The sequence below is a fragment of the Phocoena phocoena genome, chromosome 3 (assembly GCF_963924675.1).
Source record: "Phocoena phocoena chromosome 3, mPhoPho1.1, whole genome shotgun sequence".
Taxonomy (NCBI): domain Eukaryota; kingdom Metazoa; phylum Chordata; class Mammalia; order Artiodactyla; family Phocoenidae; genus Phocoena; species Phocoena phocoena.
In genome coordinates this window covers 27,919,717-27,946,148 of record NC_089221.1, presented here as the reverse complement: position 1 = coordinate 27,946,148, position 26,432 = coordinate 27,919,717, and the positions used below count along the sequence as shown (strand labels likewise).

General features: G+C 38.8%; 1 protein-coding gene across 1 annotated transcript in view; it reads left to right on the top strand.

The window, feature by feature from the left end:
• ADAMTS12 (ADAM metallopeptidase with thrombospondin type 1 motif 12) overlaps window positions 1–26,432 on the top strand; it is a 388,886-nt gene that overhangs the window by 348,336 nt on the left and 14,118 nt on the right. The window contains 2 exon segments of the mRNA XM_065874119.1: window positions 7,543–7,686; window positions 18,025–18,184. Coding sequence (XP_065730191.1) covers window positions 7,543–7,686; window positions 18,025–18,184 — 304 coding nt within the window.

Sequence of the window (26,432 nt, the reverse complement as noted above, 5' to 3'; positions counted from 1 at the left end):
GTAGAATTTAGTCCAGTGGACATGGAGCAAAGAGCAAACTGAGGAGAAAGAGTGAGTCATAAGTATTTGGGGGAAAACTTACCACATGCCAAGGAAGGGAAGATAAAGAACCACAAGTGTAGGATACAGAATTAATGTTCAACCCTGGAAGACTGAGCCCCCTCAAGCTTCTTACTGTCTGCTGGGTCAAGCAGCCATGTTGATTCCTGAGGCCCTGGGTCAATACCTGGTGTTTTCTGGGGCAAAAACCACCGCTGTCCCCTCTTCTGCTTCCTTCCCTGTCCAGCTCTGGAGGACATAAAGTACCTGCTACTCCCATGCTTTGAACTTAGGCCTCCATGTTTGCTGGACCTGGTGACAGCTTCCAGAATCCTGGAATTTGCAGAGGCGCTTAGATTGCCTTGTCAGAGAAATTGCATTTGCAAGTTATCCAAGATGAGCAATCATATATTCTCTCTGGTTGTGAAAAAGATGTATTCTATATGCTTCCTCAGTAGCTTCTGGGAGCCCAATCATGAGCCTGTTTCCTGAAGGCCTCCCAACGTCCTCCTTTCTAAATTGTTCTGTTCTGAGCAAACCACAAAGTTGGAAGACTTCCCTCTGAAGGAGCAGTAAAGACAGAAAATGATGAAGTTGGTTGAACATTTCCCTGGGAATGTTGAGGGACTATTAGGGACTGGGCGCCTTTAGGTGCTTTCCCTGAGCCATCATGATGATGCTCTGTCTGTACATACTATCTAATGGATGCCTTCGTGGAAATGTTCTGGGGCCTTGAAGTGAATGTCAGCCAGTCCAGACTACTTGCAATGGAACATGCATTTCAACTGTAGAAATGTCTCCACTGGTTCTCAGACTTTGGCAAACTTTAGCATGTTTCAGCATCACCTGGAGGGTTTGTCAGCACACAGATGTCTGGACCTCACTCCCACAGTGTCCAGTTCAGAGGTCTGGGGTAGGGCCTGAAGTTTCACATTTCTAACAAGTACCCAGAGATGCTGAAGTTGCTGCTTTGGGGACCACACTTTAAGAACCACTAGTTGATACCTTCTTTATCCCCCCTTTCCTGGAGGTTACTTGGCCAGGTGGCCCTGGATCTATATGCACAAATGTAGGTATGCAACAAGATCCCAAGTGTGGAATTCCTCTCCTTCCCTCCTCATATAGGGTTAAAAACAGTGAATAAGTGGGGAAAGATCCATGTTGGAATACTGTGAAAGCAATAGATTAGTTCTTTTATTGAGCAGAAAATGCTAATTGTATATAATTGCCCTCTTTTCTATGGTTACCATCACACATGCAGTGCCTGTCGTGATGGGCATGATATTGACAATCATAATTGTTTTGTTGTTGTTACCATGTCATAATTAAGATTTTTCAAAGTACTAAGATCTTTCAAAGTACTTTTCAAGTACTCAAAAGCATTCTTCAAAGATTCTTGGTGAATTATTTACTTTCCTCTTAAAAACCTCAGGAAAATGAGACAATACAACTTAGAAAATTATTCTAGTGAGCAAAAACTTGACATGTTTTAGAATTATATCCCTTCAGGAATCCAACTTGTCATCTCGAACTTATTTTGTGAGCATTACAGCCAGTTCATCAGACCCTTAGAAAACCTACCAACATCACTATTCCAAAGATGGACAAATTTAATTCTAAAGCTTTATATAGTGGGGAAAGAAGGCTGAATCCTGTTTTAATAGATGAACAAAATTGCATTGTAGAAGTATGCTCTCCATTAGGGCTGTCAGAACTAATCAGAATAAAAACATCTACATTTTACATTTTGGTTTCTAGACCAGAATTCCTTCCATTTGACATACTGAACTATTTAGCATCTTCTGATTTTTTGCCCCTCCTCTTATCCCCAGAATTTCTTTTATCAGTCTCCTTTCTTTAAGTCTTGTTTCACCACTGTTTTTGTTTCTGTTATTGCCTTTTGGCTTCAACAACAAAAATATTTCTTTCTCACAGTTCTAGAGGCTAAAAGTCTGAGATCAAGGTGTTGGCAGGATTGGTTTCTTCAGAGGCCTGTCTCCTTGGTTTGTAGATGGCTGTCTTCTCCTTTGTCTTCTGTCATTTTCCCTCCATGTGTGTCTGTGTCCTAATCTCCTCTTCCTATAAGTACACCAGTCGTAATGGGTTAGGGCCATTATGAAAAGTATGAAAGTAAAATGACATCATTTTACTTTCATTACCTGTTTAAAGACTCTTCCTCCAAACACATCACATTCTGAGGTACTGGGGGGTTAGGACTTCAAAATACAAATTTGGGGGGAAGACAATTTAGCCCATAACAAGCATAGCAAAGATACTAGCAGGGTATGTAGCTTGGCAGTGTGAAAGGTTGAATTTTGTTGTTGTTGTAGTGGCGGTTGTTTATTTAATGTGTTCTTAATAATCCACCCTAAATTCAGGTCTTGATGACTCTTTTTTAACTTAAATTTAGTTGACATACAATAATACGTAAATTTCAGGTGTACTATATGATGCTTTGACATTTGCATACATTATGAAATGATCATCACACTCTAGTAACCATCTGTCCCCATAATGTTATTTCAATATTATTGATTATATTCCTTATGTTGTATATTACATCCCCATAACGTATTTATTATACATCAGGAGGTTTGTACCTCTTAATCCCCTTCACCTATTTTCCCCCCTACCCCACACCTCTACCTTCTGTCAAACACCAGAATTTGTTCTCTGTATCTATGTGTCTCTTTTCATTTTGTTTTGTCTTTTTTTGTTGTTTTTACATTCCACATGTAAGAGAGATCATGCGGTATTTGTTTTTCTTTGCCTGACTTATTTCACTTCTAGATCCATCCATGTTGTCCTAGGTGGCAAGATTTTATTTTTTATGGCCGAGTAGTATTCCATTGTGTGTGTGTGTGTACACGTACACACCACGTCTTCTTTATCCGTTCATCAATGGACACTTACATTGCTTCCATACCTTCTGTTACATATAATGTTGCAGTGAACATTGAGGTGCATATATCTCTTTGAATTCATGTTTGTTTTCTTCAGGAAATACCCAAGAGTGAAATTGCTGGATCATATGGCAGTTCTATTTTTAATTCTTGGAGGAACCTCCATACAGTTTTCCATAATGACTACCCCAATTTAAATTCCCACCAACAAGGCACAGGGGTTCCCTTTTCTCCACATCCTGGCCAAGATTTGTTATTGTCTTTTTTGATGCTAGCCATTCTGCCAGCTGTGAGGTGATAACTCATTGTGGTTTTGATTTGCATTTCCCTGATGATTATTGATGCTGAGCATCTTTTCACATTGCTGTTTGCCATCTGTCTGTCTTCTTTGGAAAAATTTCTATTTGGGTCCTCTGCCCATTTTTTAATCAGGCTGTGTGTTTTTTGATGTTGACTTGTATGAGTTCTTTGTATATTTTGTATATTAGCCCCTTATCAAATATATTGTTTGCAAATAGCTTCTCCCATTCAGTGGGCAGCCTTTTCATTTTGTTGATATTTTACTTCACTGTGCAAAAGCTTTTTAGTTTGATGTAGTCTCATTTGTTTATTTTTGCTTTTCTTTCTGTTGCCTGAAGAGACAGATAAAAAAAAAAATATATATATATATATAACTAAAACCAATGTCAAAGAGTGTATCTACAGCCTATGTTTTCTTCAAGAAGTTTTATAGTTTCAGGTCTTACATTTAAATTTTAAATCCATTTTGAGTTTATTTTTGTATATGGTGTGAAAAAGTAGTCCAGTTTTTCCAACACCTTTTATTGAAGAGGCTGTCTACTCCCCATTGTATATTCTTGCCACCTTTGTCATAGATTAGTTGACCATATAAGTATGGGTTTATTTCTGGACTCTCTATCCTGTTACATAGAACTATGTGTCTGTTTTTGTGCCAGTACCATACTGTTTTGATTACCATAGCCTTGTAGTATAGTTGGTAATCAGGGCATGTGACACCTCCACCTTTCTTCTTTCTCAGGATTGTTTTGCCTATTCGAGGTCTTTTGTGTTTCCATACAAATTTAAGAATTATTTGTTCTAGTTCTGTGAAAAACATCATTGGTATTTTGATAGGGATTGCACTGAATCTGTAGATTTCCTTGGGTGGTATAGTCATTTTAACTATATTAATTCTTCCAACCCATGAGCACAGTGTATCTTTCCAGTTGTTTGTGTCATCTTCAGTTGCTTTCATCAGTGTCTTATAGTTTTCCAAGTACAAGTCTTTTACCTCCTTGGTTAGATTTATTCCTTGGTATTTTATTCTTTTTGATATAGTTGTAAATTGGATTGTTCCTTAATTTCTTTTCCTGCTAGTTCATTTTTAGTTACAGAAATGCAACAGATTTCTGTATATTTATTTTATATCCTGCAACTTTATCAAATTCATTGATGAGCTCTAGTAGTTTTTTGGTGGCATCTTTAGGATTTTCTATGTATAGTATCATGTCATCTGCAAACAGTGACAGTTTTACTTCTTCCTTTCCAATATGGATTCCTCTTATTTTCTTGTCTGATTGTTGTGGCTAGGACTTCCAATACTATGTTGAATAAAAGTGACAAGAGTGGGCATCCTTGTCTTATACCTGATCTTAGGGGAAATGGTTACAGCATTTTACTGTTGAGTATGATGTTCGCTATAGGTTTGTCATATACGGCCTTTATTATGTTGAGGTATGTTCCCTGTACCCACTTTGTTGACAGTTTTTATTATAAATGGATATTGAATTTTGTGAAAAGCCTTTTCTGCATCTATTGATGTGATCATGATTATTTTTATTCAGTTTGTTAATGTGGTGTATCACATTGATTTTGAATCAAAACCAATTCTTTTATCCCTGGGATAAATCCCACTTGATCATGGTGTATGATCCTTTTAATGTATCATTAGATTTTTTTTTCTAATATTTTTGGGGGAATTTTTGCATCTATGTTGATCAGTGATATTGGTCTGTAATTTTCTTTTTTTATTTAACTTCTTTATTGGAGTATAATTGCTTTACAATGGTGTGTTAGTTTCTGCTGTATAACAAAGTGAATCAACTATACATATACATATATCCCCATATCTCCTCCCTCTTGTGTCTCCCTCCCACCCTTCCTATCCCACCCCTCTTGGTGGTCACAAAGCACTGAGCTGATCTCCCTGTGCTATGCAGCTGCTTCCTACTAGCTATCTATTTTACATTTGGTAGTATTTATAAGTCCATGCCACTCTCTCACATCGTCCCAGCTTACCCTTCTCCCTCCACATGTCCTCAAGTCCATTCTCTATGTCTGCATCTTTATTCCTGTCTTGCCCCTAGGTTCTTTAGAACCTTTTTTTTAATTTTAGATTCCATATATATGTGTTAGCATATGGTATTTGTTTTTCTCTTTCTGACTTACTTCACTCTGTATGACAGACTCTAGGTGCATACACCTCACTACAAATAACTCAATTTCGTTTCTTTTTATGGCTGAGTAATATTCCATTGTATATATGTGCCACATCTTCTTTATCCATTCATCTGTTGATGGACACTTAGATTGCTTCCATATCTTGGCTATTGTATAGAGAGCTGCAAGGAACATTGTGGTACATGACTCTTTTTGAATTATGGTTTTCTCAGGGTATATACCCAGTAGTGGGATTGCTGGGTCGTATGATGGTTTGATTTTTAGTTTTTTAAAGAACCTCCATACTGTTCTCCATAGTGGTTGTATCAATTTACATTTCCACCAAAAGTGCAAGAGGGTTCCCTTTTCTCCACATACTCTCAAGCATTTACTGTTTGTAGATTTTTTGATGATGGCCATTCTGACTAGTGTGAGGTGATACCTCATTGTAGTTTTGATTTGCATTTCTCAGAGGTCTCTTAAACTATCCTCATATTTTAAAATTCTTTCCTTTTTCTGTTCAGCTTGGGTGATTTCCACTCCTCTTCCAGTTTGCTGCTATGTTCCTCTGTATCATCTAATCTACTGTTGATTCTTTCTAATGTACTTTATATCTCAGTTATTGTATTCTTTACCTCTGTCTTATCTTTCTTTATATTTTCTAACTCTGTTGAAATTCTCACCTTATTCATTAATTCTTCTCCTGAGTTTGTTGAGCATTTTTATGATCTCTACCCTTGAACTCTTTATGAGGTAGATTTTCTTACCTCCACTTCATTTAGTTCTTTTTCTGAGATTTTGTTTTGTTCCTTAATTTGGAACATATTCCTCTGACTCCTCATTTTGCCTAATTCTCTGTGTTTATTTCTATGTATTAGGTAGGTTGGTTACATTTCCCAATCTTACAGAAGTGGCCTTATGTACGATATGTCCAGTGGGGCAACAGCACACTCACCTCTGGTCACTAGAGCTGTGTGCTCTAGGGGTGCCCCCTATGTGGGCTGCATGGGCCCTTCTATTGTGGTGGGACCAAGTACTGTAGGAGCTCTGGTAGGTGAGCTTTTTCCTGATCTGGTTGATTCCTAGGCCCTGCCTCATCTGGTGGCTGCTGGCAGGCTGATGGGAAGGGCCAGCTCATAACATGGCTAGCTGCATGGCCTGGTGATCTTGGAGCTACTGTTGGCCCACTGGTGGGTGGGGCAAGGTTCCAGTGCAGGTGGCAGTGGGCCCTGTGGGGTCTGTGTCTGGAGCTTACCTGCTGGTGGAAGGGCTGAGTCCTGGGGCTTGTTTCACCTTTGTCATTTGAAATGACAGAGTGGTCATTGTAAGGAACCTGGCACAAATGTTCCAGATTCCAATAGAGATACTCATATTCTTAATAACAGTGTACACAGCAAAAATAATAGTAAAAGCATTTAAAGAAAATATAATTCTATTGAGTTTTTCTGTCTTTTCTTGAATTCTTTATTTAAAAATTAATAATAGCTGTTTTGGAAATCTAAATTCTTTATTCTAGCATACTTTGATGAAAAACATCTAAATACACATGATTGTGAATTCAGACAGACACTAGGAACATGTTTTGGTGATTAGATGAAGCTACCCAGATTTGGAGTTAATATAGCTGGGTCTAACTGTTGCTACCAACTTTGTGATGTACTGCAATAAGCTAGGCCTTATCTCAAGTAATGCTGAACCAGTGATTACCAAACTGAGTTTTTAATCCCCACTTGAAATATTCAGTAATCATGAATATTTGTTCAGTAATCATGGGAATTTCTGCTCTAAAGATAGGTTATATTTTATACTATATACATGTATATCTTTGTAACTTAATAATATGTCATAAAAAAAAACCCTTGTTCCAGACTTACCTGAAACATTCATTTTTTAATTTCCAAACTGAAAAAGGAAAAATGAACCATCTTACTAAATAATTAGTGGGGAATGGGTTGACATACAGGGTGTGGAACTAGAGATGAACTGTCAAGTATTTTTTCTAAATAAAGTAAACATTTATTCAGCATCTACTGAATATTCACATCTGCCAGGTGCAGTGTCAGGCACTGAAGATACAGTGAAAAAAGGCACATCCCTACCCTTTATCTCTGAAAATGACACCATGTGATTTTTACCTGACTTTGTCCCTGTTGTGGACCAGTGTTCCAGGTCATGTGGAGGCGGAATTCAGAAGAGAGGAGTGACTTGTCCAGGAGGGCTGTGTGACTGGACGAAAAGGCCCACATCCATTGCACCCTGCAATGGGCACCCTTGCTGTCACTGGGCCACTGGGAACTGGGACCTGGTAAGAGTCAGTTATAATCTCTTTCGTTTATTTTTTTAAAATAGCATTTGTTTCCTTTTGATTTTAAAAGTCATATATAATCCCTGTAAATGTTCAATGTATACATTGATTTAAAGTGTGTTTCTATATATTTCAGTTCTGTATTTTACTTTTCTGCTCTCTAATACGTCTAAGTCTGCTAAACCTTGACCCATGGCTGACATGGTGGTCAGTGTTAACTATCCTGAGTTCAGAAGAGGAAAAGATCAAATACTTTCAAAAGAGAAAAGATCAAATACCGAAAACTAGCCCAAAGGCACAAAGCCTAAGGAAAAGTGATTTGGGGTCCTAACATCTTGGATCCTCTGGCTTTTTGCAGAGCAAATAGGAGTTGCATGTGCCCTGAAGCTTGAGGCTTAGCATGATTTCGTGAATTTCAGGTCTCTTGTCAACCTGCAGATTATCAGTTTGCTAGATGGCCAGCATGTTTGATGGAAGGACAAATGAAATAGTGAAATTGTAAATGAGAGAAAGATTTATGATTCTTACAAAGTTTATTGTAGAAATAAGACTATCAGTGACACTGAAAATAAAAAAATTCTTCCACAGACAGATTCTTCCATCACTCTGACTTATTGTATCCTAGGTTCTCTAGAAAATAAAGCTGAGGCAAAATCTAATACTTTATAAGGAAATACAATGTCAGGGAATCAGGAGTGACAGAAAAGAGGAAGGAGGCAGGGAAAGAGGATAATCAAGTATGAGGTGGGGCATTACCAGGCTGACCATTTTTCCTAACTGACCACTGCTTGGTGTCAAGAGCAACTGATTGCCTGCTCTCGAAAGAAGGTCTTTTAAAAGCTGTTTGAACTACTGTCTCTTGGAGCAGTTTGTCCAGAGGCAGGAAGAGAGGAGATTATCTACCGGCTCCTATCTCCCAGGATTGTGTAAAAAGTCTCCCCTTAGATGGGTATCACCCCCCATTGTCCTGGGTTATTTATGTGTGGGCAGGTCCCACTGTGTCTCACATCTCATTGGCAACAAGAAAATCCATTGTCAGCAGAATAAGAGGCACACAGCAAGGGCATGCATGAATTGCAGGCCAATGAGTTGTGCTTCCATGAAGCTGGTTGCCACCTCAGCTGGGGCCCATCAAAGGCCAACATCTGGGAGACAGGTGAGCCAAGAGGATCTGATATACTAACCCCTCAACTATTAATATTTTTTTAAGTAACTTGTTCTTGTGTAAGTATATTTTGATGGTTATAATTATAACAGAAGCTAATGCAGTATTTTACCAAACATAATCCCAAGATATTTTTAGGTTGCTATGTTCTTAGCAATTGTCATTGTTATAGTTGTGTTATACCTGCATAGCCATGATCAATTTGAATGCTGGCAGGTACTTTTTTTTTTTTTTTGATTTACTTTTGGCTGCGTTGGGTCTTTGTTGCTGCGTGCGGGCTTTCTCTAGTTGCGGCTAGAGGGGGCTACTCTTCATTGTGGTGCGTGGGCTTCTCATTGTGGTGGCTTCTCTTGTGGAGCACAGGCTCTAGGTGCACAGGCTTCAGTAGCTGTGGCACGCGGGCTCAGTAGTTGTGGCTCATGGGCTCTAAAGCGCAGACTCAATAGTTGTGGCGCACGGGCTTAGTTGCTCTGCGGCATGTGAGATCTTCCCGGACCAGGGCTCGAACCCCTGTCCCCTGCATTAGCAGACGGATTCTTAACTACTGCACCACCAGGAAAGTCCTGTGGCATGTACTCTTAAAAAAGGCTCCTGCTGGTGCATCCAACTCAAGGTTGTATTGGTCTCTTCCCACTCAAATCCAGGAAGAACAAGATGACTTGTTATTGCTAAAGGAACATTGTACATTAATCAGTTAGCCTGCAACAAATAAAAATACATATTTTACTATTTTTATAGCTTAAAAAGTGCCTAGTAGACAATGAAGAGTGACATCAACCATTCCCTTAGACAGAACCCATAGTGTTTTCTATGAATGCCCTATACTAATTGGCATCTAATGCTGACTTACAATGAATTGGCAAAGGAGATTCTGGTGTCTGGGCAAGCTTCTGGTTACACATTCCACTAAGCTGTCTGCCAGGTCCAGGACCAGTTTTCACCCTACCCCCATGGGTCATGTGAACAACAGAAAACAACGTCATACAGTTGTATTATTTTTCATATGAAGAAAATTTAATTTATATTGAGATATCTTAAAATAGCTCCCTTGGAAATATACTTTATTTCCTATTTATTGGAGGTTCAGTTATTTCTAAAACCAATTTTCCTCGTCCATCTTTGATTTCACAACCTGAAAAAACTGTCCTCAACAGATAAAGATGTGTTTCAGGATTAGACTTTTCATAAATACCCTGGAGCCCTGTGTAACAATTATAAGCATCACTAATCAAATCAAATGTGACCATCAGAAAAGAAAATGTGATATACTTTGAACCGTTATGAGAATGCTATAAATTTGGGCCCATTCAGGGGAACAAAATCCTATAGATTAAAAACTACAGATAAACATTTTTAAGTGTGACTGTCAACTCCTCAAGGCTCTAGTACCTTATCATTCATTGTAAAGGAAATTTGGATAATGCAGTTTTCTTTCTGGCAAGAATGATGATGATATCCCAGTAAATATGATAGTAGTAATGATGTGTGAAACATAAGCTCTTAGGGTTCACACTGAGAAGAGGAAATTGTCAAAAACATTCCCATTTTCCTGTAAGAATGCAGGCTGCTCCTCATTTTGACATTTAGGTAACGTCAGTGTTAGGTAACACTGAGGTTGTAAATTGTGAAGTTTTGTGTGGTTGTTCTTTAGCCAGATTCCAGTGCATTTCTTTGGTTATAATCGTCTGTATAAAGTTAGAATAGAAAGCATTAAAATCAGTGAGAAACTTAAAATCCATAAAGTATCTGACCCAGTAATTCTACCTTTAATAATTTAACCCACAGATATACCACCAGATGTAATCCTAGATGACTATAAAGAATGTTCATTGCCACCTTGTTATAATAGCAATTCCTGAAAATAATCTAAATGTCCACTGATGGAGGAACTGGTTAATTTATTAATTTCTTATAGTACTACCCTCTTAAGAATGAGGTAGACCTGTATTTCTGAGATGTAAAAATTTCCAACAGCAGAAGTACAGAATTTCCTTAGAGGGAGGTAGAAGTAGCAGTCTCTTGGAGGTGGAGATGAGTTAAAGTTTCCTTGGAAGAGCCATGTACTACTAATTCATCTGTTGTGCATATCAAAGAATAGGGGGCAATGGAGGTGGCTCCACCTACCAAGCCAGCGTTTAGGATTGTCCTTGACCTCATTACCTATTATTAAGAGAAAAGGAGAAGTTACCAGAGTTCAAGTAAGACATATGGATGGATCGAATATATACATTTGCCTCTGTTCCCCAAACTCCATTAAACAGCCAGAAGAAGAAGAAAAAAAAACAGCTAAAAGTGGCACAAACCCACAAAGAAAGAGAAGAGGACAGGAGACAACAGCAAAGTGATGGGGTCAGTACACTTTTGGAAGATAGAAGTAGGTAGCCAGCTGTGTCCTGGGTTTAAGAGGTGGCTTTACTTTCTAATGTAAAACTGACCGTGCCTTAGCATCACCCTGGGGCAGCTGGTGGTGTCCAGGAGAATGAATGTCTGCTCCAGATTTAGATGCCTGTTTGGGCTTTTATTTGGTTTGGGGTATTCCTGTCTTCTGCTCTGCAGGTTGGGGGAACAAAGCTAGTGTCCCAGGAGACTTGTGCCACGGCTTGTTTGCTGTTTACACAAACTTGTTCACATTAAAGCTCCAAGCAGAATCTGATTGGCAAACTCCAGCTGCAGCATATGGAACTTCTAGATGTTCGCTACTTTGAATGGGTGTCAGTGCCACTGAACCATGGGAGAGAGGAGTCGAGGGGCGGAGCCACTCTCTCCCTCTTCCTGGGAGAGCGATGGTCTAAGCCAAGGGCCGGTGAGCTTGGGGCCTTCCTCTCCTCACTCCTGCAGGAAGGGGGTAGTTAGGACCCCTCTTAAGCGGTCTTCTATTTCTTACCACTACATTGGTTTCCTTTTTCATCCAAAAGTTGGAACTCCCCCAAATATGCTGTAGAAGCCAAATCTGAATTCTGAGATTTTGAAATATCTTAAACCACGAGAGAAGGTCTAGTTCTGTCCCATCTCTGATCAGCAGGCCATCTGTCCGTTCCTGTCCTCTGAGTCAGACAGCTCGAGCAAACAAGGTTACTTGGCTAGTTCCTAATGCACTGATGGGAGCCATCCCATTAAGGACTACTTCTACTCGAAACATGACCCTCTGGACATCAGATGCCTCATTTAGCAGGAAAAGGCATTGATTGGGTATATTTATGTGACTGCGGGCATTTGTGGCTGTAGAGTCCTTGACCATAATGTTATATGTAATGGAAACTATCTTATAAACCTGAAAAAATAAAGTTTTTATTTTCTGAAAAAAAAAAGTAGATACCCAAACTTACAATTGACTTAGTAGCATGTCAGAGAAAGCTAAAAACTGTCTATAGCAGAGATTTCCGGGTACATCTGAAGGCAGAGGTGAGGGTAAAGGAAAATGGAAGTTGGTTGAAAGTTTGTAAGAGAAGCAGTTGGATCTTTAGAAATTTTCCTACATCCCAACCATAGCCTGGAGGTCTTCTCTCTGATACCTTGGAATCAGCCATAGTTGATCAGGGCAAAAGGATTAATTGTCTCACCAGTGATTAAGTGATGAAAATACAGTAAATAGTGTGATATCTCCCTGCCCTACTGAGCTCCACAACGGCAGGGGACCAGCTTAGCCTCAAGAGGAAAAAACTACATAAGAAACCTCTTCCTGCTCACCTTATATAAAGCCATGTCTCAACAACTGCCACCCATGGAACATCCAGTCAGCTCATTGGTGCCTCATCTTAAATATACATAGATAGCGTAGGATTTCTGGACATTTGAGAAAACCTATCACACCAAGAACGAAATAACAGAATGAACAGAACAAAAGGAACTCCAAGGAATAGAGACCATGAAAGAAATGAAAGAACTCCTCATAAAATATATATAATTAGTCTCTTTAGGGAAATAAGAGACTATATCCATGAGCTAGCTTCTCATTAAATGTATATAAAAAGCATATAAGGAGAATATAAGGAGAATTTAGAAATTTTTAGAATAGCAAAAGTGAAAATTCAAACATGAGACTGTGAAAATAATGTGAAGAAATCTCTCAAGAAAATGAGGACAAAGACAAAATGAGATAAAATATAAGGAAATTAGAGGATCAGGCCAGCAGGCACAACATCAAAATAATAAGATTTCAGAAAGGGAGGATGGATGGGATTGACATGTATACACGGATGTGTATAAAACTGATGAGTAATAAGAACCTGCTGTATAAAAAAATAAACTAAAATTTTAAAAAAACTAATAAAAAAAGGGAGGATGGAGAGGGAATAGAAGTGAGGAAATTGTCAAAGAATTAATACAAGAAAAATTTTCCAAAACTGAAGGACATGTGTCTCCATGACCTTCATTAAATGCTATGAAAAAAGGAAAAAAGTCAGAGGAGAGGAATATCTGATTCTACAACACCCGAAAACAAATTTTATTTTACATGGTTGTTCCAAGAATTGAACTCAAGGATATTGCCTATGTACTTACAGTGCCTGACATATGTTAATAGTAAGTGCAAGAAAATTATTAAAGGACTTCCCTGGTGGCACAGTGGTTAAGAATCTGCCTGCCAATGCAGGGACACGGGTTCGAGCCCTGGTCTGGGAAGAACCCACATGCCACGGAGCCACTAAGCCTGTGCACCACAACTACTGAGCCTGCACTCTACAGCCCACGAGCCACAACTACTGAGCCCGTGCGCCACAACTACTGAGCCCGTGCGCCACAACTACTGAAGCCTGCATGCCTAGAGCATGCCTAGAGCCCATGCTCCACAACAAGAGAAGCCACCGCAATGAGAAGCACGCGCACTGCAGCAAAGAGTAGCCCGTGCTCACCGCAACTAGAGAAAGCCCGCGCACAGCAAAGACCCAATGCAGCCAAAACTAAATAAATTTATTTTTTTAAAAAAAGAAAATTATTCAATTGAGATGCTTGCATTAGTTTGTACCAGTTTTAAATCATCAAATGGTTTCTTCATTTGATCTGTGTTGGTTGAGTGATAGCACTAACAGAGTCCAGTCTTCATGTGTCTATCTTATAGCTTCTCACAGAGAGTCTTTGCTCATGTTCTGCTGAGCCCTGGGAATCAACTTTTCCAAACAGGCCAGTTTAAGCTGAAGAGAAGCATCCAGGACTGAAAGAGCATAGTGCAGAGTTCAGTGTAGGGTGCAAACAATTCAGTTACTCAGCAATCTTAGCTTAGAGCTAAGCCCCAACTAAGCGCCATCCCTATTTTGGGTGCTCAGTTCTGCACAAAGATCCCTTATTTTTATTGGATACAAAGAAGTGGAACTGAGCATTAAGAGAGTTACCTTGTCTCTAAAACCCCAAACTCACAGCATTACCACAATTAACAAAACCCAAATCAGTAACCATGCTTCCTGCTTAATCCTCTAATTTAATACAACACAAATTCATGCATCTTCTCCATCACAAGGTATTTAAATTAGCTAATAAATGCACAGGCAGTGACCTCTCTGCTTATTTTTGTACTTGGCTTGGAATTAGCTCTTCCATCTTGTTTGTTTGTTTGTTTTGTATTTTTAATTTAATTTTTATTTTATATTGGAGTATAACTGATTTACAATGTTGTGTTTCCAGTGTCCAGCAAAGTGATTCATTTATACATACACATATATCCATTCTTTTTCAGATTATTTTCCCATATAGGTTATTACAAAATATTGGGTACAGTTCCCTGTGGGTCCTTGTTGACTATCTATTTTATATATAGTAGCATGTATATGTTACTCCCAAGCTCGTAATTTATCCCTCCCCCCAACCTTTCCCCTTTGGTAACCATAATTTTGTTTTCAAAGTCTGTTTCTGTTTTGTAAATAAGTTCATTTGTATCACTTTTTTAGATTCCACATGTGATATCATGATATTTGTCTTTCTCTTTCTGACTTACTTCACTTAGTATGATAATCTCTAGGTCCATCCATGTGGCATTATTTCATTATTTTTATGGCTTAGTAATATTCCATTGTATATATGTACCATATCTTTTTTTTTAATCTTTTTTTAAAATCTTTTTAATTGGGGGCATAGCTGTTTTACAGTGTTGTGTTAGTTTCTACTGTACAGCAAGTGGAGTTCCCTGTGCTATACAGCAGGTTCTCATTAGTTATCTATTTTATACATATTATGTATGTATATATGTCAATCCCAATCTCCCAGTTGTCCCCACCTGCCCTTTCCCCCCTTGGTGTCCGTATGTTTGTTCTCTACATCTGTGTGTCTATTTCTGCCTTGCAAACTAGTTTGTACCATTTTTCTAGATTCCACATATATGCATTAATATTTGTTTTTCTCTTTCTGACTTAATTCACTGTGTATGACAGTCTCTAGGTCCAACCATGTCTCTACAAATGACCCAATTTCGTTCCTTTTTATGACTGAGGAATATTCCATCATATATATGTACCACATCTTCTTTATCCATTCGTCTGTTGATGGACATTTAGGTTGCTTCCATGACGGCTATTGTAAATAGTGCTGCAGTGAACACTGGGGTTCATGTGTCTGTTTGAATTATCGTTTTCTCAGGGTATATGCCCAGTAGTGGGATTGCTGGGTCATATGGTAGTTCTATGTGTAGTTTTTTAAGGAACCTCCATACTGTTCTCCATAGTGGCCATATCAATTTACATTCCCACCAATAGTGCAGGAGAGTTCCCTTTTCTCCACACCCTCTCCAGCATTTATTGTTTATAGATTTTTTGATCATGGCCATTCTGACTGGTATGAGGTGATACCTCACTGTAGTTTTGATTTGCATTTCTCTAATGATTAGTGATGTTGAGCATCTTTTCATGTGTTTTGGGGGCCATCTGTATGTCTTTGTTGAAGAAATGTCTATTTAGATCTTCTGCCCATTTTTTGCTTGGGGTTGTTTGTTGTTTTGATATTGAGCTGCATGAGCTGTTTGTATATTTTGGAGATTAATCCCTTGTCAGTTGCATTGTTTGCAAATTATTTTTTCCCATTCTGTGTGTTGTCTTTTGTGTATGGTTTCCTTTGCTGTGCAAAAGCTTTTAAGTTTGATTAGGTACCATTTGTTTATTTTTGTCTTTATCTTCATTACTCAAGGAGGTAGATACACAAAGATATTGCAGGGATTTATGTCAAAGTGTGTTCTGCCCATGTTTTCCTCTAAGAGTTTTATAGTATCCAGTCTTACATCTAAGTCTTCAATCTATTTCGAGTTTTTGTGCAAGGTGTTATAGAGTACTCTAATTTCATTCTTTTATATGTAACTGTCCAGTTTTCCCAGCACCACTTATTGAAGAGGCTGTCTTTTCCGCATTGTATATTCTTGCCTGTAACAACCTCGTTTAACAGAGGAAGAAAACGAGAGGTTGAATGAGATCCAGGACAATGTGTAGTGAGTGAAAAAGCCCAAGTCTCCTGAATTCTGGTCCAGTACCTCCAGTACCCTTTATCATATTCTGGCTTGATTAACTTCACTTGTTCTTCCCTCTGTCCTCTGTTGCACTTTTATTTACTCAGGATCAGTTGAGTAGCTATTTTCTTACTTTTCTCTTGTCCATATCCGTGGAAAATTTGATGTGAATTCACTGAATAAAATTACCTTTAGGTTTAATGAGAGTAATCTCTGACGTTATAAAACAGACATAAAGTTCCATGCTGATCGCCTTGCTCTAGGCTTTATGAAGAGTAGAGTAAAATAAAGTAGTGGATGTTAAGAAGAATTTGATGTTTCTCCTCTTATCCCACATTGGAGTTTTATGGGAAACAGGTTTTGGTAACAGTATTCTGAGTTTCAGTGGTATCCAGTGTGGGTATTTTTTTAAGCCTAGTAATCTTGTTGACCAATAATATTTCAAATGGCAAATGGGATATTTAGGGCCTGGAGATTTTTCCAGAATTTACCATGCAGCTGTCTTTTTCGGCCAATCAATGGGTATTTACCGAATGGTCAGGCTGTGTTTAGCACTCACCTACTTACCGTGCAGAACAAAGAAAGAGGAACTGGTTTCTGCCCTCTGGGAGATTTTGATTATATAAGACAGATGAGGCGAAAAGTAGTAAAACATGAAATAGAATGTAAACCATAAGAGTATATGTGGGTCACTATAGCCAAAAGGTGGAAGCAACCCAATGTCCATCAACAGATGAAAGGATAAAGAAAATGTGGTACCTACATACAATGGAATATTATCCCACCTTAAAGAGGAAATTCTGACACATGCTATCACATGGAGGAAACCTGGAGACATTATGCTAATTGAAAGAAGCAAGTCACAAAAGGACAAATATTGTATGATTCTACTTTTATGAGGTACCTCAAATAGTCAAGTAGACAAAAAATAGAATGGTGGTTGCCAGGGACTGGGGCAGGGTAGGTTGGGGGTACAGAGTTTCAGTTTGGGGAGATGAAAAACTAGAGACGGATGGTGGTAATGATTACAGAACAATGTGAATGTATTTAAGGCACTGAACTATACTGTGAAAAAATGGTTAAAACAGTAAATTTTATGTTTTATATATTTTACCACAATAAAAAAAATTTTTAAAGAGCGTATGTATCTATAATAAATTCAGACACATTTTCTTACATCCCCAGGATGGCTTCCCAGGCCAGAGAATCTCCCTTCTGCTTCCAGGCAGCCACATCATGACATCACATGAATCTTGTCTGTTAGGTGGCTTGAGGCCACACATGGTACCGCTAGGTCCATTCCAAATTCCCTCTCCATTCCACCTTGCTTTTTCCTCTCCCTCTTCCCTTTCGATCCTCCCTCAGCTTTCCTCGTAGCTCTGTCCCCTCTCCTCACATCTGACTCCCAGCCCCAAATCAAAACCAGTTCAGAGAAACTGGACTGCTGAGGCACCAGAGTCCAGATATGAAATCTTTTTCTATTTTGCTTGCAGTTCAACCTCTGTCCACATTCTTCAGAGAACCCAATTGTAAATTAAGCTGAATTCAGTTCACACAATCTATAATATCAACTCTTCCTAAATTCACATCTCCAAATTATTAGTGCCTTTATTCTATGACTCCTTCAAAAAGCCTTGTGATAATTGAGGCTTGCCCCTATTTGACAACCGTGGGGTTGAAGCAGTTATGCTGGAGTTCCCCTGGTGATCCTGGGGGAGAATTCTGACTCTCTCCCTGTGCCCCTCTCTTCCAGTGCACTGCATCTTGTGGAGGTGGCTTTCAGAAGAGGACTGTCCATTGTGTTGCCTCAGAGAACAATAAAACTGAAGACCAGGACCGATGCCTGTGTGATCACGAACCCAGACCCCTAGAATTCCAAAAATGCAACCAGCAGGCCTGCAGGAAGAATGCTGGTAGGTGAATGGCTTTGCTCAGGGGCACAGAGCTTTTCATAAATAAGTTGTCCTGCATGACTTGATTTGTGGGTAGTTTTAGTCCCCTTTTACAGAGCTAAGAATGTTAATGCTGAAGAGGCCAGCCAGCTCCCCTGGGAGCCATCTGTCTGATTCCGTGAGTTTCGACATTAATTCCTTGAGGGATTATCTCATCCATTTTCCTAACTCAAAGCACGTTTACACTGACTTCATCCCACACAAATGAGAATCACTTCCATTTTTTCAAAGATTTCTGAGAAATGCTCTAACCTTTCTCAGGAACCCAGTCAAGTACTGAATGGACCTTTCTATCAATCTTGCACTGCTGTCTGAGGTCAGGTTCCATAGAAACAGACCCTGAGGTGCAAACTTGTGTGCAAGGGATTCATTCAGGAAGTGCTCCCAGGGAAGATAGCTAAGGGAGAGAGAAACAAGACAGAAAAGGGAGGAAGCACAGCTGGGCTGCCATCTCAGGCACATTCCTAGCTTCAGCCTGCCCCCACAGGGAAGCTCCAGGGTGAAAGTTATATCAGAGTTGTCTGCTCTTGAGGCCAACGAGCTTGAGAGTTCACATACCCACACCTTTCAGCCATTGGCCAACAGCTACCCAGGGAAAGTGGATTTGCATGTATTTAAGGCTCTCTACCAGTGGTAGTCTTTTTCCAAAGATTCTTAAGGATGAGAGGTAGTGAAATCTGCTGTTTATTAATCTGCCTCTACCTCCTACCAAGCACTGAGGGCTGGCATTCAACAGAGACTGCTGTCAGAGTTAATATCCTGAGAAGAGTTTCCCTAAGGATTGTTTATTTACAAATCATGTATTTATTTAACAGATATTTGCTGGGCACTTACTTTGTGTTAAACATAATGTCAAACAAGGAACAAAATCACCAACCAGTGAGATACTGATCAGGGCAGTAAGGGTGTTATGACAGCACTTGGGAAGGGTATCATATGGAAACTGGGGAGAGGAGGGAAGGCCTCCAGAGGAAGTGAAGGATGAGTAGAGAGGTCGGGGGAGAGGTTCCAGGAGCAGCTTTCAGTGTCTGTAGTAAGCAGGAAGAAGATGATGTCATGGCATATGAGTCTAAATGCAGTACACAGTTCCAGGGGAGTTAGGAAACAGTAGGGCTAGAGGGGTAAGCTGCAACTAGAGGATAAAGAGCCTCATGAAGCAACGCTGATGAGTTTGGACTTTATCCCTAGGGCAGAAGGGAGCCATTGAAGTATTCGAAACAGGGGAGTGATGATAAGAAAGTCATGCAGGCTGCACTGTGGAAGAGAGAGAAAGGAACCAGTTCAGAGACTACAGCTGCACCCCAAGCAGTTGTACGTGGCATGAACTAAGGCAGTAGAAATGCAGATAGAGAGAAGTGAGTGGATTCAAGAGCTACTTAAAAGAGACACCTGACAGGACTTTGTGCCGGGGAAAGAGGAGGGAGAACAAAGCCCAGATTTCCGACTTGGGCAGCTGAGTAGATGAGGCTACCATTCTGTGAGAGACGAAGCCCAGGGGTGGGTTTGGGAATGGGGAAAGGTAATGCATTCTGTTTGGGACATGTGTGTTGAGGAGCAGATAAATCATTTAGGTAGGAGTGGTCTGTGATTGGTTTTTACACAGGTGCAGAGGTCAGGAGAGAGGTGTGGGCCGGAAATCCTGAACACAGTGCACTGAGGGGAAAATGCTTCAGGTCTAATGATCACATGCAACTTCTTTCTGACCAACTTGCATTTGAGGCTGGCTGTCATTGACCTTACTTGAACCTCCAAACAGAGCTACCTAGGGCTCATTTTCAGAGGTATTATTAAGTTTTAGCCTTCCAGACTCTTGCTACTCAGTGTGGTCCCTGGACTAGCTGCATTGGCATCACCTGGGAGCTTGTTAGAAATGCAGGATCTCAGGCCTCACCCCAGCCCTACTGAGTCAGAATCAAACAAGATTCCCAGGTGATTCGGATGCATGTTAAAGTTTGAGAAGCACCCTGTTCTATTTTTTTTTAATTTTATTGAAGTATAGCTGATTTACAATGTTGTGTTCATTTCTGCTGTACAGCAGTGATTCGGTTATACATTTACATATTCTTTTTCATATTCTTCACCATCATGGTTTATCACAGGTTACTGAATATAGTTCCCTGTGCTATGCAGTAGGAAGGACCTTGTTGTTTATCCATTCTATATACACTAGTTTGTGTCTGCTAATCCTAAACTCCCAATCCTTCCCTCCCCCCTCCCCCATGGCAACCACAAGTCTGTTCTCTGTGTCTTTGAATCTGTTTCTGTTTCATAGGTTCATTGGTGTCATATTTTAGAATCCACATATAAGTGATATATGCTATTGGTCTTTCTCTTTCTGAATTACTTCACTTAGTATGACGATCTATAGGTACCTCACTGTAGTTTTGATTTGTATTTCTCTGAAATGCTGAGAGTATAGAATCCTTCTAAGCTGTGATGGTTTTTATATAATTGAGGTGGCAGCACAGTCTTGGTCGATCATGCCTAGTGTTATTGTTTTTTGTCTTTGGCCGTACCACACGGCATGTGGGATCTTAGTTCCCTAACCAGGGATTGAACCCGTGCCCCCTGCAGTGGAATTGCAGAGTCTTAACAACTGGACCACCAGGGAAGCCTCTATTGGTTATTTTTAAATTATATATACATTGCACTGCCCAGCAATAAGACAGTTGAAGACAATTTTCAATCATCAAAATTGGGTTAAATGCATATCTGGTATTTTTTACATTGAAATCTCACACTGAGGGGATGATGACTAATGGTTAGCTGACAGTGGATGTAAATAAAAATGAATTCCACTCACCAAAAATTATCGGGGCAACAAAAGGTAATTACAAGTTGCTCTCGAAGGCAGAGTCGTGCTTACTCATATAGAAACAATAGGAAAGAGCAGCTGCAAGAAATTCCTTGATTTAAAAAAAGCCGACCACCCACCCTGACCCCTGTACCCTCTAAAATGCTTTGAAAATAAGCCATTCAATGCCCAGATTCTTCTCAGCCAGCCAGCCATCACAGTAAACATGCCCCCATGCCCAACTTGTAAAATCAGGTGTGAATTCACGTAAGGTTTGTTTTCCTCCAGGACATTTTACTTTCTTTAGGTGCCGTCTAAATTGTTAATGACTTAAAATCTAAATCAGAACTACTATTTCCATAGTGGGAGCTACAGAACTCTTTCCAAGCATATGGGTTAAAAGAACATCAAAATATACAAACAGCTTATGAAGCTCAATATCAATAAAACAAACAACCCAATCAAAAAATGGGTGGAAGATCTAAATAGACATTTCTCCAAAGAAGACATACAGATGGCCGACCAACACATGAAAAGATGTTCAACATCACTAATTATTAGAGAAATGCAAATCAAAACTACATTGAGGTATTACCAGTCAGAATGGCCATCATCAAAAAAATCTACAAACAATAAATGCTGGAGAGGGTGTGGAAAAAGGGAGCCCTCCTGCCCTGTTGGGTTTGTATCAATGTAAATTGATCAGCCACTATGGAGGACAGTATGGAGGTTCCTTAAAAAACTAAAAATAGAACTACTATATGACCCAGCAATCCCACTACTGGGCATATACCCTGAGAAAACCATAATTCAAAAAGAGTCATGTACCACAATGTTCATTGCAGTACTGTTTACAATAGCCAGGACATGGAAGCAACCTAAGTGTCCATCGACAGATGAATGGATAAAGAAGATGTGGCACATATATACAATGGAATATTACTCAGCCATAAAAAGGAACGAAACTGAGTTATTTGTAATGAGATGGATGGACTTAGAGTCTGTCATACAGAGTGAAGCAAGTCAGAAAGAGGAAAACAAATACTGTATGCTAACACACATATATGGAATCTAAAAAAGTGGTACTGATGAACCTAGTGACAAGTCAGGAATAAAGACAGAGACGTAGAGAACAGACTTGAGGACACAGCAGGGTAGGGGAAGCTGGGATGAAGTGAGAGAGTAGCACTGACATATATACACTACCAAATGTAAAATAGATAACTAGTGAGAAGCTGCTGCATAGCACAGGGAGATCAGCTCAGTGCTTTGTGATGACCTAGAGGGGTGGGATAGGGAGGGTGGGAGGGAGATGCAAGAGGGAGGGGATAGGGGGATATATGTATACATATAGCTGATTCACTTTGTTGTACAGCAGAAACGAACACAACATTCTAAAGCAATTATACTCCAATAAAGATATTAAAAAACAAAGAAAAACAAAAGGGCAACATGCACCCCAATGTTCACTGAAGCACTGTTTACAATAGCCAGGACATGGAAGCAACATAAATGTCCATCAACAGATGAATGGATAAAGAAGAAGTGGTACATATGTACACAGTGGACTATTACTCAGCCATAAAAAAGAACAAAATTGGGTCATTTGTAGAGACACGGTTGGACCTAGAGACTGTCATACAGAGTGAAGTAAGTCAGAAAGAGAAAAACAAATATCGTCTATTAACACATATATGTGGAATCTAGAAAAATGGTACAGATGAACCTGTTTGCAAGGCAGAAATAGAGACACAGGTGTAGAGAGCAAATGTATGGACACCAAGGAGGAAAAGCGGGGGTGGGATGAATTAGGAGATTGGGACTGACATATGTGCACTGCCACGTGTAAAAGATAGCTAGTGGGAACCTCCTGTATAGCGCAGGGAGCTCAGCTCAGTGCTCTGCAGTGACTTAGATGGATGGGATGGGGGAGGAGTGGGAAGGAGGTCCAAGAGGGAGGGGATATATGTATACATGTAGCTGATTCACTTCATCATACAACAGAAACTGACACAGCATTGTAAATCAACTATACCCCAATTTTTTAAAAAGTCAAAAAAATTCATCCAGAAATATTTACTGAATATCAGCTATCGTCTAGGCATTATATTCATGATGATTAAAAAACAAAAGCAAAACCCTTATGCACACCATTCTTGGGTTGCTGTTGTTGTTTAATTTGGGGAATGAGGGGTACAGAATGCAATAGAAAAATGCAGAAAGTAATAAGGATAGTACTTAAAGTTGATACAAATACACATCTGAGTCAGCGGACTTAAAATGTTTTCTTCCAGTTTTATTGAGATATAACTGACACATAGCGCTGTATAAATTTAAGGTGTACAGCATAATTATTTGATTTACATACATTAGGGACTATCACAATAAGTTTACTGAACATGCATCATCTCATAGATACTAAATTAAAGAAATAGAAATTTGTTTTCTTGTGATGAGAACTCTTAGAATTTACCCTTAAAAACTTTCATATATATTGTACAGCAGTGCTTATTATATTTATCGTGTTGTATATTACGTCCTTAGTATTGTAACTGGAAATTTGTATATTTTGACTGCCTTCCTCCACTTCCCCCTCCCCTACACCCACCTCTGGTAACCACAAATTTTATCTATTTTTCTGAGTTTGTTTTTGAAGTATAACAACACTGTGTTAGTTCTTGGCACACAAGATAGGGATTTGATATTTCTATACATTTCAAGCTGATCACAATGATAAGTCAAGTTACCATCTGTCGCCATTCAAAGATATTACATAGTTATTGACTATATTCCCTACACTGTACATTTCATACCCATGACATTAATTTTATAACTTAAGTTTGTACCTCTTAACCTCCCTCACCTACATCTTTCCTCCCCCTACCCCACACCCCTCTGGCAACCACCTGTTTGTTCTCTGTATCTATTAGTCTGTTTCTGTTTGGTTTTGTTTTTTAGATTCCGCAAATAAGTAATACCATGCAGTACTTGTCTTTCTCTGAGTTATTTCACTTAACATAATAACCTCTAGGTCCATCCATATTGTCGTAAATGGCAAGATGTCATTCGTTTTCATGGCTGAGTAATATTCCATTGTGTATATATGTACCACATCTTCTTTATCCATTCATCTATTGATGGGCATTTAGGTTGCCTCCATATGTTGGCTAGTGTAAATAGTGCAGCAATGAACATAGAGGTGCATATATCTTTTCTAATTAGTGTTTTTGTTTTCTTTATATAATACACTGGGGTGGAATTGTTGTATCATATGGTAGTTATATTTTTAATTTTTTGAGGAACCTCCATACTGTTTTCCATAGTAGCTGCACCAATGTACATTCCCACCAATAGGGCACAAGGGTTCCCTTTTTTCCACATCCTGGCCAATGTTTATTATTTGTTGTCTTCTTGATGCAAGCCATTCTGAAAAGTGTGAGGTGATATCTTATTGTGGTTTTGATTTGCATTTCCCTTTTCATAAGTGATGTTGAGCATCTTTTCATGTACCTATTGGCCATCTGTATGTCTTCTTTGGAAATTTTCTATTCAGATCCTCTGCCCATTTTTTAATCAGGTTTTATGTTTTTTGATGTTGAGTTATATGAGTTCTTTGTATGTTTTGGATAGTAGCCCCTTATCAAATACACTGTTTGCAAATATCAATTTCTTCTCCCATTCAGTAGGCAGCCTTTACATTTTGTTGATATTTTCCTTCACTGTGCAAAAGCTTTTTAGTTTGATGTATTCCCATTTGTTTATCTTTGCTTTTGTTTCCCTTGCCTAAGCAGACAGATCCAAAAAAAAAAATTACTAAGACCAACATCAAAGAGCATACTACCTATGTTTTCTTTGAGAGGCTTTATGGTTTCCAGTCTTAGGTTTAAGTCTTTAATCCATTTTGAATTTATTTTTGTGCATGGTGTGAGAGAGTAGTCCAGTTTGATTCTTTCCCATGTAGCTGTCCAGTTTTCCTACCACTGTTTTTGAAGAAGCTGTCTTTTCTCCACCGTATATTCTTCACTGCTTTGTCATAGATTATTTGCCCATATAAGAGTGGGTTCATTTCTGGGCTCTCTATTCTATCCCATTGAATTGTGTGTCTGTTTTTGTGCCAGTACTATACTGTTTTGATTACCACAGCTTTGTAGTATAGTTGGAAATCAGGTCACGTGATACCTCCACCTTTGTTCTTTCTCAAGATTGTTTTGCCTATTTGAGGTCTTTTGTGTTTCCATACAAATTTAAGAATTATTTGTTCTAGTTCTGTGAAAAATGTCATTGGTATTTTGATAGGGATTGCACTGAATCTGTAGATTTCCTTAGGTATTATAGTCATTTAAACAATACTGATTCTTCCAATTCATGAACACAGGATATCTTTCCATTTGTTTGTGTCATCTTCAATTTCTTTTATCATTGTCTTATAGTTTTACAAGTACAGGTCTTTTACCTCCTTAGATTTATTCCTTGGTATTTTATTCCTTTTGATGTGGTTGTAAATGGGATTGTTTCCTTAATTTCTCTAATAGTTCATTGTTAGTTATAGAAATGCAACAGATTTCTGTATGTTAATTTTGTAACCTGCTACTTTACTGAATTCATTGATGAGCTCTACTAGTTTTCTGGTAGCATCTTTAGGATTTTCTATGTTTAGTGTCATGTCATCTTCAAACAGTGACAATTTTACTTCTTCCTTTCCAGTTTGGACTTATTTTATTTTTCTGATTGCTGTGGCTAAGATTTCCAATACTACGTTGAATAAAAGTGGCGACAGTGGACATCCTTGTGTTCTTCCTGATCTTAGAAGAAATGCACTAAGCTTTTCATTATTGACTATGATGTTAGCTGTGGGCTTATCATATGGGCTTTATTGTGTTGAAATATGTTCCCTCTAAACCCACTTTCTGGAGAGTTTTTTTTATCATAAATGGATGTTGAATTTTATCAAAAGCTTTTTGGCAGCTGTTGAGATGATCATATGATTTCATTCTTCAATTTGTTAATGTGGTGTATCATATTGATTGATTTGCAAATACTGAACCATCCTTGTATCCCGTGGGATAAATCCCACTTGATCATGGTGTATGATCCTTTGAATGTATTGTTGAATTTGTTTTGCTAATATTTTGTTGAGGATTTTTGCATTTGTCCATCAATGATACTGGCCTGTAATTTTCTTTTTTGTGATCTCTTTATCTGGTTTTGATATCGGGGCAATGCTGGCCTTGTGGAATGAGTCTGTAAGTGTTTCTTCCTCCTCAATTTTTTGGAATAGTTTGAAGAGGATACATGTTACTCTTCTCTAAATGTTTGGTAGAATTCACCTATGAAGTCATCTGGCTCCAGGCTTTTGTTTGTTGGGAGGTTTTTTTAATTATTATTGATTCATTTTTCATTACTGGTAATCAGTCT